The 13,773-nt window shown below is 37.2% G+C and overlaps 1 protein-coding gene across 2 annotated transcripts in view; it reads right to left on the reverse strand.

The window, feature by feature from the left end:
- LOC145688054 (rho GTPase-activating protein 45-like) overlaps window positions 1–13,773 on the reverse strand; it is a 271,266-nt gene that overhangs the window by 80,207 nt on the left and 177,286 nt on the right. For both annotated transcript variants that reach the window (XM_081761760.1, XM_081761759.1), the window contains exons 2-5: window positions 13,572–13,704; window positions 6,935–7,275; window positions 4,680–4,823; window positions 3,616–3,697 (exon numbers count right to left, since the gene is read on the reverse strand). In XM_081761760.1, coding sequence (XP_081617886.1) covers window positions 3,616–3,697; window positions 4,680–4,823; window positions 6,935–7,232 — 524 coding nt within the window. In that variant the 5' untranslated portion in view covers window positions 7,233–7,275; window positions 13,572–13,704. The remainder of the gene's footprint in view (window positions 1–3,615; window positions 3,698–4,679; window positions 4,824–6,934; window positions 7,276–13,571; window positions 13,705–13,773) is intronic.

Genomic DNA, 13,773 nt, shown 5'->3' on the forward strand with positions numbered 1-13,773 from the left:
TCAATTCAGTGAGTGTGAAGAAATCATTCGGCAACACCTTTACCAACTTGGGAAGCACTACAAATTGGGTCGATGGGTCCCATATGATTTGACTCTGGGAGAGAAGGCAAAGCAAGCAGACACCTGTGTTTCTTTGCTGTCTCTTCTGAGGAAGGAACAATTTCTGGACAAGGTATTGACTGTGATGGGAAGTGGGTCTTGTACGAAGCTCCACGGCGCCATCGTCATTGGTTAGCACCCCACGAACCGTTTCAAAAACAGTCGAAACCAGCACTGCACCAGAAGAAGTCCTCCTCTGTGTTTGGTGGACTGCTCGTGGTATCGTGCATCGGGAACTTCTACCAGATGGTCAGAGCATTAATGCAACTGTATACTGTCAGCAGTTGAGTCACGCTCCAGAAAAACTCAAAAATCTGGAGCCAGCTATTCTGAATCACAAAGAGGTCCTTCTGTTACAGGACAACGATAAGTCTCACGTGGATAGGATGACCCGGGACACCATTCTACGCCTTGGATGGGAAACACTATTGCATCCGCCATACTCCCCGGACATTGCACCGTACGATTATCACCTGTTCTATTCCTTGGACAAGTACTTTAGAGGACGCTAGTTCAAATCCCTAGTAGAGGTGAAAAATACACTTGATACTTTTTCGCTTCACGGGCCACCAAGTTCTACCGCGATGGAATCCATAGCCTTCCAGAATGTTGGCAGAAGGTCGTTGATGCTGATGGAGCTATTCTTGATCTTCCAGGTACGTCTTAGGTGGCATATCGATGTTCGAAGGTAGTGGGTGGAAAAGTGCAGAACTTTCTTGGTTACCTTTATTTACGAATTTGTGAACAGACTAATACTTTACATATTATGGATACTTAATAAATGAACTTCCAAGATATGGTGTATTACAGTACTGATAACACTAGTCTCCAAATATGTTTTCAATACACAATAGAGATTAATGGCACATAGTCATAATCTAGTATTGTGCGTATCTTTCCCACTGAAATGGTTTAAAAATGCTACTACTTTCGGTCTATGGTCTAAAAAGCGATTCGATTTTCATTTGTTTCGTTCCATGATGCATGCATTGCAATGCTGATATATAATTACGTCAAGAATGTAAAAAATGACACATCTTTTATTGCTTATGCTATTACTAGTTGTTTCTTCAAACCCTCGGCCCACTGAACACCACTGTTTAAAATCGTGCTTTTTTTTCTATTTTGAAATAATTAAGCTGAAACAAAGCTGTTTTTAACTTGTAATGCAGTTTTAAATCTGCAAATTGTATGCACGCCAGCATCAGCTTTTGGTGTAAAGCATGCAAGCAGCGCAAGCAGAGGAATTTCTAAAGGCAACTGTGAATTATTAGGAGCGTTACACACAGATTGAGATGATATTGTGTTATAATAGGAAATATTATTATTATTCATAGGTTTCTACCAAAGGCTTGCATCACTGACAGAACATTAAAAGTAATAATGGAATCAGATGGACTATACTTTAGGCAACAGTCTTCTGCACAACAAGATGCAGAGAGATGAACACTGTACCTCAAAAACTGCGAACTTTTGACTCACTCTGGCAACTTAAACCTGATATCGCACTGAATGAAACAGTTTTTCGCATAATATTAGTACATAAAAATACTGTGATTTAATTAACTCTTGAAAATACACTCATGTGCAAAACTTAAGAATAATGCTATTTGCATGATTTATTGCACTCAGAGAATGATGAATCAGCCATATATTATTGGAATGTGGAATTGCAAATGGATACAGTCTGAAAACGCTGGAAGAGAATGCACTGGATGGGCAACAGAGACGAAAATGCATGGGCATGGGAAAATTCGGAAATAGACTAATATGGTTTTCGAGGGTTAAGCGTAAGACACAGGACATTAATAGTGTGTGTGATCGCCCCGTACTGCAACACATGCACCGCAACGTGATTGCACGCTGAGAATGAGATTATCAAGAAGTGGCTGGGGAATGTTTTACCATTCCTGTACAAGTGCCTCCCGAAGCTCAGGAATGGATCTTGGAGCCATTTGACGACGTGAAGCATGTCCCACGCAAGCTCAATGGGGTTCAAGTCCGGTGAGCAATTGGGCCAATCAAATCGCCTGATATCCTGGTACTCAAGGTACTCATCCACTATGGCAGCGCGATGGGGACGTGCGTTATCATCCATTAGAATGAAATCAGAACCCACTGCGCCCCGAAACAGACGAACGTATTGATCCAAGATGTCATCCCGATACATTGCACCAGTGACGGTACCCCGTGGGAAGACATGCAGAGTTGTACGGCACCCCAGGATGATCCCACCCCATACCATAATTCCGCCGCCCCTGTACTGGTGTACAGCAGTGATGTTAGCTGGAAGGAACCGTGTTCCTGGTTCTCTCCAGATGAAGACACGTTGAGAATCACTGGTGAGACTGAACCTGGATTCATCTGTGAGCAGGACATGACGCCATTGTTCCGGGGTCCACGCGTGATGTTCTCTGGACCAATTCAACCGAACTCATCTTTGTTGTGGGGTTAATGGAACACATCTTGCTGGTCTTCTGGCATACAAGTGTCCCTCAGCAAACCGTCTGTACACCGCAAATCTTGACACTGACGTTCCTGTAGCAGCTGCAAGGTCTCTAGAGAGATCTGAGACGGTGCTGTGTCTGTTGCGCCTGGCAGTTAGACGTAAGTAACAGTCTTCATGGTCACTGGTGCTCTTTGGACGATCTCCGCCGAACCTCTGAGAGACGTTTTCATCCCTTTGGAATCGTCGCCAGATCCTCGAGATGACACTTTATGGGACACCCAATTCACGAGACTCATCCATCTGGTTCTGACCCCTCTCGAGTCGCCCAATGATTCTTCCACGCATAACATCATCAATATGGTCTCTTTGCGCCATTCCTCTACACGTACACTGGCACTATGTCAAGTAATGCAGCTTTAACTCACAAGTCTCTAACATCTCGAACACAAGTGCTTGCGTGTTGAAATAGCGCTCATCACCAACCATCGTTCAATGGGTGTATACAGCATCACCAAGCGGCAACATCGAGAGTTACGCGTGTCAAGCAGTCAGGTATGTTTAATAGGATAAATTATATGCATTTACCATACTCTCCAAAACTGTTGTCTATGTATTTTCACATTATTCTTAAGTTTTGCACATGAGTGTAGTTACCATGTGTACGTTGTGCACGTGGTCTCAGGTTCGATTTCCAGTCAAAAATCAGTCCTAATTAATTCTACAGGGTACATAATTAAAGCAACCACTAATTATGTAATTTATAATCTTCGATTTTGCGTCTTTTAAACTAAAGGGATGAATAAATACCAATGAATGATGACATATTTTGAGGAATAGTGAGAAAGTAATGAAGGAAACGAACGTATTCAGAGAAAACCAAGAAACATTGTGTTTATCTTCACAAAATCCATATGATCAGATTTTGAATATGCGATCTGGCACACCAAAAATGAATACTATTACTGGGAGACAGCTTCTCAACTGAATCATTTATTTCACTCCGACCTCTTTCTTCTTGTTCGCTAGGGTTAGGTTTACTTTGCGAAACTCAAACAAGTTAGAATTACCTGCTACTGAAAGCCAATGCTAACTGATCGATTGACTCAAAAAACTCCTTTGGATCAGACTTCTCATCCTCGTAGTTGTAGCCTGTAGAGAAACAAAAGTACTTGTTACTTCATGTTAGCAATTACACTGAAACTACAACATACGCACGAGCTCATAAGTTTATAAAGCTCTGACTTCAATAAAAAAGTGTAATTCGTTCAGTGACCCCCCCCCCTCCCCCCAAAAAGGCTGCTTTTCTTTTAAAGCCTTCGCATATTCACAACAGCAGTTAGTTTATTTTAATAACTATAAAAATAACATCTAAAAGAGAGGACAAATTCCTTTGTTTAAAATAGTTTCACCTATAGAAGGAACTACAGAATTTTTAAAGAGTAAATAAATAAATAAAAATAATTTGTTTAGCGTGACAGTATATTACAATAACACCTCCGAACCTGTTTTTACACTAAATATCAACCTATATAGGAACTATTAACAGGAATCAACGAATTTTTATAATAATAATAATAATAATAATAATAATAATAATAATTCGGTCTCGATCACAATAGTCTCTCATAACCCATATTATTATTATTATTATTATTATTATTATTATTATTATTATTATTATTATTATTATTATTATTATTATTATTATTATTAGCATATTAGTAAACTTGGCAGCAAAATAATATACACAGTCTCAAATATTCTTTTGTCAACAGCTTTGAAAGTTGGATGAAATTGAGCATAATCTTTTTTAACGTACAAAAAAGTCTACAAGTTACTGAAGATTATATTCAAATTGGTCACTCCTATAGAAGTTATAAACAAGAGAACATTTATAGGATAAGTGTTTCCTTTTACTGGTGACAATTGGTCTGCATAGCTCACTTAAATTCATCATGATTGCATTAATAACAGCGAATGCAAATTAACGTTCCTATCAGCCATTTCCTTACATTTGAGCTTTCTGTTCGTTCTTATGTAAAAAGGCAGGGATATTTAATTTGTTTCTTTAAAAAAAAATCTTTATCGTTAACACATATAAAATTACAAGCATGCAAACATTTGTACACACCTTTTACATGCTGAATCAGCGTTCCAGCTGAAACAAGAAGTTCTGTTGACTGAAGAGCTGGGTATTTTTCTAAAACACTCCTGAGTATTCGCAAAACTTCACCCAGGCGTTCATGTGCCGCTACTCGTAACGTTTCTTGTTTATCTACAAGAAGAGAAAACAACAGTGAAATACATGCTTGAAGGTATTTTACAAACTATTCAGTAACTTAAGAATCAAATGCATAACCTAAAATCTTTTTCAGAAATATTTCCAACATAAACACATACAATGTCTTAAATTCGAACGAGTGATCTATGTATTATCTTTTATATTCTGTATTTATTTTGTTTGTGTCTGATGAATCATATAGTAAATACTGACAAAGAGTTGTTAGAAAATTTCACCTTGAAAATAATTACGTATTTGCATCAAAAAAAGAAAACAAGTCACAAAACTAAAGATGTAGCTTAAAAATTTAAACCCATATTTATAGTAGTACTTACAAAATGTTAAATTATAAAAGTCTTTGTTCTGATAGTAGGCTTTTCACTTTTGAGCAATACGTCAACTACAACTCTCTTACATATTGCAGAAAAGGATGAATAGTCTGATAGAAATACTTCCACAATCCAAAAATGTAATGAGAATGCATATTTTCTATCTTATGCCTTTGTTCAATGTAAATCTGGTAGTAAATAATTTAGTGCGTACGGGTTAACTTTCTTTTTGTTCTTATTATTTCTTTAGTTATTTCAGTTGATTTTTTTACGATAACACAAAAAGAGATGATAAATAAAAAAATATACTATAGTATGAGGCGTCCCGAGTAGTAAAGGCGAACTCAACAAAGGTTTGTTTTCTGAAAATGCACTCTCAACGGTCGAAATAATTGTCCACTTATTTTGAGATTGAATTATCTAAGGCAGTGGTCGCCAAACTTATTAAATTTCTGAGCTACCGTACCGTTTTTAAATCCTACTGTGAGCTACCAACCAAAAGAACTACCATTTGTCTTGAATCTTACATTTATTTATTGCCTATAAACTTACATTTCTAGTAAATATAAAATTAAACTATCCAAGTTAGCAAATGTCTATGGCCCCGTGAGCTACTACTACCTCGCGATCGACAGTTTGGCGACCACTGATCTAAAGGAACATGAACGACCTTGAGAATCTATACTTACAGGTACGAAAACTACCTGTGACAGATCAGTTTGATATTATACTTGGAACTCTTCAAATGGACTTTTTATTTTTATTTTTTATTTTATTTTTATTTATTTATTTTGAGCGTTCAGATTGCACATAGTAGCCTTTTGTCGAGTTAACCCTTACTACCTGGAATGACTCATATATACATAATAAGGGGAAAAAACAAGGAATGTCCATGTGTGTGCTTTAACGGGTGCTTTGTCCTATCTGTTGGTGGCTGTTGGTACTATTTGACTGTATATGCATACATGCGTAGGTGTAGAAATGTCCATGTAAAACGGGGAAAAGATTTGACTAACCCTATTCATTTTATACAGCTTTTCAATATTAAAGTGCAGTTTTCTCGAAAATGTATTTTGTGACATTCCTTCTTTTTTTCCCTTACCCTTCATATACTATACTATACTATATATACAAGGTGTTTTAAAACAACATCGACAATGTTTGGGAGGTGATTCCTGACACCAAGATCGACAAAAAGTATAGGCCAATCCGAGTGCAGAAATCCGTCATTTTGGAGTTAGAGGTTGTCGAAAACATGAAAAGATGAACTTTGAAGGTTCATAGCTCCAAGACTACGGGACCTACTGTAGTCGGGTCAAAACCTCAGGGACTAGGATGTACCCTATCCAAATATCCATGTTTCAAAATCCTGTGGTACCTCCGCAACTATTTTTATAGAGTTAGTTGGTGAGTACTTCAAATTTTATTGCCCATAGCCAAACTCCCTCTATAAACATTGTTGTGTGAGTACCGCAGGATTCTGAAACATGTATTTTTGAATAGGACACATTAGTTCCTAAGTGAAGTCTTGACCCGACTACGGTAGGTTCTGTAGTATTGGAGCTATGGACAATGAAAGTTCATTTTTACATGTTTTCGGCAGCCTATAACTCCGAAATGAAGCATTTGTGCACAAAGATTGGTCTATACCTTTTATCTTACCTTGGTGTCAGGAATCACTTCCCAAACGTTGTCCGTGTTATTATATATATATATAACATATCTGAATTAGTAAAGTAGCAAAAGCTTTCTCTCTAACAAGAGAAAACAACTTACCTCTGTCAGGATTAAATATTCTCCTAAGTTTTCCCAGAGCTTCTTTGAAATTCCGGACGTCATGTGTAAGAGCAGCTATCTCTTCTTGTTCCACCAGATGACTCTCTGTGCTCCCTTCCGAGCTAATACTTGCCATTGAAATGGAACGAGAAGAGTTGATGCCCAGGTTGAGAGCTTGGGCAATCCCGCTTAAAGCTGCAGGGCTACTTCCTATATTTCCTGCCCCGGAAGTGGTGCTCGCACCGCCGGTGCTGGTCATGGAAATGTTTCGTTGAAGGATTGGACGATTTCCTTCCATCACGGTTTATTTGAATTTCAGAACCTTAGTTTCCACATTGCATCTGTAACGGTAATACGCGGTAATTATTAAATATACTAGTATGATCATACATCCTCTCAATTTATTTTTAATTTTCCTCATTTTCATCTTTCTCGTGGTCGTTAAAAATTATATATTTAATATTTGTATTTCACCAGTTCTTGTATATCCAAAATAAATAAATAAATAAATAAATTGCATATTTTGTTCATTTCTTCAAGAATAATTAGCACTGCCTCATGAACTAGATGACTTATAATAGAAGAAGGTCAAAAAATGCAGCTTCTGATTTTTTTCTTTAAATGTAGCAATAACTTTTATATTTATTGCTACATTTAAAGAAAATGCAGTTTGGATTGAATTAAATGTAGCAATAAATCAATTCAATCCAATCTGCATTTATGTAGATATACATAAAAAAAGATCTATGCCTGACTTTGTATGGCAAAGTGTTTGTTGAGATATATATATATTGGATCCTATTTCTCCTGTTTCTAGTCTTGTGCAATTTTATTTATTTTATTATTATTAAACAAAGAAAATCTGGAAACCCAGCTCTCTTCTAAAGCCTTCTAGTCACAACATTTTATTATTAAGGCCTGCAGCATAGATCTCAATGTGATAACTATAATAATAATGTGAAAGAGAGCTTTTCGAAGTGATTATATATATATATATATATATATATATATATATATATATATATATATATATATATAGGGTGACTTTTTAAAACACATGGATTTCATTTGCGTCTAGAATTTCTAACTGAAGTCCGATTTTCATGCGGTTTGTGGCAAATGATCAAGGAAGGATGAGGGATTTTAGAACTGCGTTCACTGGTTAAAAGTCGTCCGGGTTATTATCGACCACGCCTCAAGAAAAACAACAAATATTCGCCAGTGTACCTTACAACTGGAAAGAGGTGCGGTGCGGTGTGGGGATTTGTGTTTTCCTCGTTAGATAGCAACCTACCCAAGGTCAATAAGAAACAGAAAATTGGGCCGTTGTATTGGGAATTGTGTTGTACAGTCCTCTGCTAATGTATGAGTATGATCAGGACTAGGGTGACCATAAAATTTTCAGCTGAAAATGGGGCAGGTTCCGGTTTTTTTTTTTTTTTTTTTTTTTTTTTTTTTTTTTTTTTTTTTTTTTTTTTTTTTTTTTTAATAATGGGAAATGAGAAACAAGTCATTATGTAAATTAGTTCCTGTTTACTTTAGCAATAGCTAATACATTTATATTGTAATATAACATAATATTAGCGTTTAAAAATTCTTGTTTAAATTTCCTCTACCTACTTACAATTTACTTACAATGACTATATCTTTAGAAACATGAGAATGAATATGAAAATTGCTATAAAATGGCTAGAAGTGAAAAGAATGTGGCTAGGATTGCTACTAGTGTTGAATTAGCAAGCCTGGACTTTCACGCCTACCTTTGTTCTTATCAGCACCCTGATATCAGGGCTCCCCCTCCTCTCTCTCTTTGTTACAGGGCGGGGTCAAGTAATTCGATACTTATGAAGAGGGAAAGAAACGTTGAAATTTGTTCAACAAACAAGCAACTGCTAAAACCTCTGCTGCCTTTCGAGCAGTATGCTTGAACTATAATTCATGTTTAAAGTACGGAATTTCAGTTCAATTATTGCCTCTTTGATATATGGGTTTGTTATTTACTTGTTTCACTTGCATAAAACGGAACAAATACTACGTTTTTCCATCTACTTACGGGACATGCCCCTGAAATGGGACTGTCCCGGTCAAAACGGGACGTATGGTCGCCTTAAAAAGGACACAGTGAGAATAGTGTACTCTTTGCAGCAATATGAGTTTATCGTTAAACGTTTTTGGAGAATGGAATATGTTGTTGCTACGCAAAGGGAATTTTGAGACAAATTTGCCTCACGTTCTGCCCCAGACAGGAACACAATATGTCGCTAGTGAATAAAGTGGAAGATACAGGATCGCTTCTGAGTGAGACAGAAACGCATCGGGCCCGGGAAGGTGTCAGTTATCGACTCCTTAGGTCGACTTAGAAATCTCTCCGTCGTTTGTCGCAAGAAACTGGCTATAACTATTCAACATGTGATTTATGGGTGTTACCACTAACACTTAATTTGAATTCTCACTAGCACTTACTTTATATACTGCAATTTCGCTTCAAACATTCAAAACCTCATTCCAATTGTAAGGTACACTGGTGAATATTTGCTGTTTTTCTTGAGGCGTGGTCGATATTACTCCGGTGAATTTAAACCAGTGAACTTAGTCCTATAAATTTCTCATCCTTTTTTGATCATTTGCCTCAAACCGCATGATAGTCGGTCTTCAGTTAGAAATTCTCAACCCAATGAAATCCGTGAGTTTTAAAAAATCACACTATATAGATATATGAAAGTGACCACGTTTGTGACCTTTCAACATAAATGAGGTTCGGGTCTCGGATAGTTTTTATCATTTCACTTTGACAGTGCAATAGTGAAGGGGAAGGAGGAAGATATTTTAAAAAAAATAAAACTTAATAACTCCTGAACCACGTGACCGATATCGATCAAATTTGCCACATAGATGTTCGGGCCTGGAATAGCTTTTATCATTTCACTTTGACGGTGCAATTTTAGGGGAGGGGGATATATAAAAATAAATAAAAATAAGTGACTATGTTTGTGACTTAATAACTCTTGAACCGCCCGACCGATCTCGATCAAATTTGTCACATAGATGAGGTTCGGGCCTGGAATGGCTTTTATCATTTCACTTTGATGGTAAAGTTTTAGGGCAGGGAGAGGGGGGATGTATAAAAATAAATAAAAATAAAAGTGACTATGTTTGTAACTTAATAAATCTTGAACCAGCCGACCGATCTCGATCTAATTTTCAACATAGATGAGGTATGGGCCTGGGATGGATTTTATGATTTTACTTGGACGGTGCAACTTAGGGGAGAGGGGGGGGATGATATTTAAAAATAATCAAAGTGGCCGACATTAGTTTCGAGTCCACAGTTTTCGGGGTTGCTGAGACAAACAGTGACACTTCCGATGCAATTTAAATCTAAATTCAGCCCTTTATATCCAAAATGAAATGTATTCTTCCCGTGCGAAAACGGGTATTCTGCTAATAATTTTATGTGTGTTAAAAGAGTATAGGCATGTCGTGATTACTAAAGATTAGTAACAGCGATAAAACTGATTTTGATAAGGCAGTCACGATCAGTCGTAACTCAGATTGAAAAGTTCATACAGTCCAGTGCGAAAGATGACTGATTTTTTTTTTTCTGCCACGGAATCACCAGCCCATCTATGGAGAAGTATCGTAGCAACAATTTCGACTATTTTCTTTGAAAGTTGCAAACCGCTAGCAGCAACTATAGATACGTACGCATATTGTGACTGGCAGTACCTACTGAACGGCGGTCGGAAACGGAACAAGGAGCAACGTGCGAACATTAAATTCTGTTTCGAATTGGGTAAAAGTGAAAGAGAGACGTTCAAAATGATTCGAACTGTTTATGGTAGTGAGGCATTTACGGTAGTAAGAACATGTTTAAGTGGTATGCAAAATTTCGTGGTGGTTGAGAGTCGAATTAAAACTCTGCTCACCGTTTCCTTTGATTCCAAAGGCATCATCCACAAGGAATTCAGTCCTCAGAGTCACACTGTGAATGGCGCATATTACGTAGGTGTTTTGCAACATATATTGGGCAGGATTCTAAGAGTTCAAAATTAACATCGGGAACAAGGCATATGGTCTCTTGTTACATGACATTGCACCTGAGCATAAAAGCAGGATGGTATACTAGTTTATGGCCAAAACATCAATCATGGATATCGATTCCCTGCATTCCAGATTTGGTTCCATGCGAGTTTTGGGTATTTCTGAAACTAAAATTGGCGTTAAAAGAAAGGCGTTTCACACCATTCCATTCATTCAAAAAGCTTTGATCGCGATTTTGGAGTCAGTTTCGAAACAGAAGTACCAAGACTGCTTCACCAAGTTCTACAACCGTTTCAATGCATGTATTAACTCACGAGGTGTCTATTTTAAATAAATTGTATTGTAACCTATCAGTCCATAACGTCTAGTCTTGTCTTTCATTTCTCATTAGTCACCTTTCCCACTTAACATACTGTGTACGTCGAAAATCACCCATTTTTAGTTAATATTAGTTTCGGAAGGGAAACATATAGCTTGAGTTTATATATAATAACTAAGATATTGACTGAGATTTTAAAGAGACTTAAGTCAGAATGTATATGAAAAAAGAAAAAAAGAAAAGAAAACATCAGACTGGAATGTCTACTATACACTTAAAATCATCATCAACAGCTATCTAACTGTTGACGATCGGAAACTCTGGGGAAAAAAAAAAGAAGAAAAAGAAAAGAAAGAGTTTGTGTCTGTAAACGACAATGTAATTATTTGTAATGTAAATGTAAACTTCAGAATTTTTGCGCTGGGAATGGAACTGATCCCTAATACCTTCACTGGATATGGTTTCGTAACTGTAGTGTCTTGCGTTTTTTAAAAATGCGTTATACCAATGACTTCCAACCAGTGTGTCGCGACATACTGGTGCGTCACGCAGTCCCATAGGGTGTGTCGTGAAACTTGAGAATTTAAAAATCATGAAGCATTTAATTAGTTAAATCAATTTCGAAACAGATTTATACCAGTCAACGCCTTCAGTGTCAGCGACAATACTCAGTACTGTATAGAGCCACGTTACTTTACAGAAACTTATAGTCTTACACTATTAAAATTTATATTATTATTATTATTATTATTATTATTATTATTATTATTATTATTATTATTATTATTATTATTATTATTATTATTATTATTATTAATTGAGCTGAGCGAAGCGAAGCTCTTATACTCGGGTTAGCCGTTTGGTTGTCCGCGAACTCCTCCTAGACCGTTTGGCCGATCTCAACCAAACTTAGCACGCTGATAGAGTATGTCGTGCTGAGTGACAACAATAGGTCGAAATCAAAAATCCGATGTACCATCGAGGAATAATGACCGAAAAACGCTTCCTCCTAGACCGTTTGGCCGATCTCAACCAAACTTAGCACGCTGATAGAGTATGTCGTGCTGAGTGACAACAATAGGTCGAAATCAAAAATCCGATGTACCATCGAGGAATAATGACCGAAAAACGCTTCCTCCTAGACCGTTTGGCCGATCTCAACCAAACTTAGCACGCTGATAGAGTATGTCGTGCTGAGTGACAACATAGGTCGAAATCAAAAATCCGATGTACCATCGAGGAATAATGACCGAAAAACGCTTACTCCTAGACCGTTTGGCCGATCTCAACCAAACTTAGCACGCTGATAGAGTATGTCGTGCTGAGTGACAACATAGGTCGAAATCAAAAATCCGATGTACCATCGAGGAATAATGACCGAAAAACGCTTCCTCCTAGACCGTTTGGCCGATCTCAACCAAACTTAGCACGCTGATAGAGTATGTCGTGCTGAGTGACAACATAGGTCGAAATCAAAAATCCGATGTACCATCGAGGAATAATGACCGAAAAACGCTTCCTCCTAGACCGTTTGGCCGATCTCAACCAAACTTAGCACGCTGATAGAGTATGTCGTGCTGAGTGACAACATAGGTCGAAATAAAAAATCCGATGTACCATCGAGGAATAATGACCGAAAAACGCTTCCTCCTAGACCGTTTGGCCGATCTCAACCAAACTTAGCACGCTGATAGAGTATGTCGTGCTGAGTGACAACATAGGTCGAAATCAAAAATCCGATGTACCATCGAGGAATAATCACTGAAAAACGCTTCCTCCTAGACCGTTTGGCCGATCTCAACCAAACTTAGCACGCTGATAGAGTATGTCGTGCTGAGTGACAACATAGGTCGAAATCAAAAATCCGATGTACCATCGAGGAATAATCACCGAAAAACGCTTCCTGATTACGTAGTTTAAGCTCGCTCAGCTCATTTCATTGCAATCGGGTATATCCATTGCTTTCCTAGTAATAATAATAATAATAATAATAATAATAATAATAATAATAATAATAATAATAATAATAATAATAATAATAATAATAATAATAATAAACATACAAGTGCGTAGCTATGTCGCGAGTGTTCAGTAAAACGTGTCACCAGTCAAAAAAAAATTGGAGACAATTACATTATACTACTATCTAAAATACTTGGTGACAGTGCAAAGCTTATGAATCACGTTAACCAAATTATTCCTATTTCTCAAACAAGATCTCCATCAATTTCCTATTATCGCTTACTATCATAGATGGAATAAGATCTTAAAACCTACCTGAAATGTGTATATCCCATACTACTTGTTCTTGTGGCCTTTTCGCACACATAGTTTTCTTGTTCTGAAGACTAGGAATGGCTGAACTTTCGATCAAGTAGCTCTGTCCTGTCATGACTTTAAGCACATCTACCTGCAAAGAGAAACAAACATTATCTACAATATACAATATGCATACAAAGTCTGTTGTATATTCGAAGCA

Source organism: Thermobia domestica, chromosome 6 (genome assembly GCF_964235325.1).
Source record: "Thermobia domestica chromosome 6, izTheDome1.hap1.1, whole genome shotgun sequence".
NCBI lineage: Eukaryota > Metazoa > Arthropoda > Insecta > Zygentoma > Lepismatidae > Thermobia > Thermobia domestica.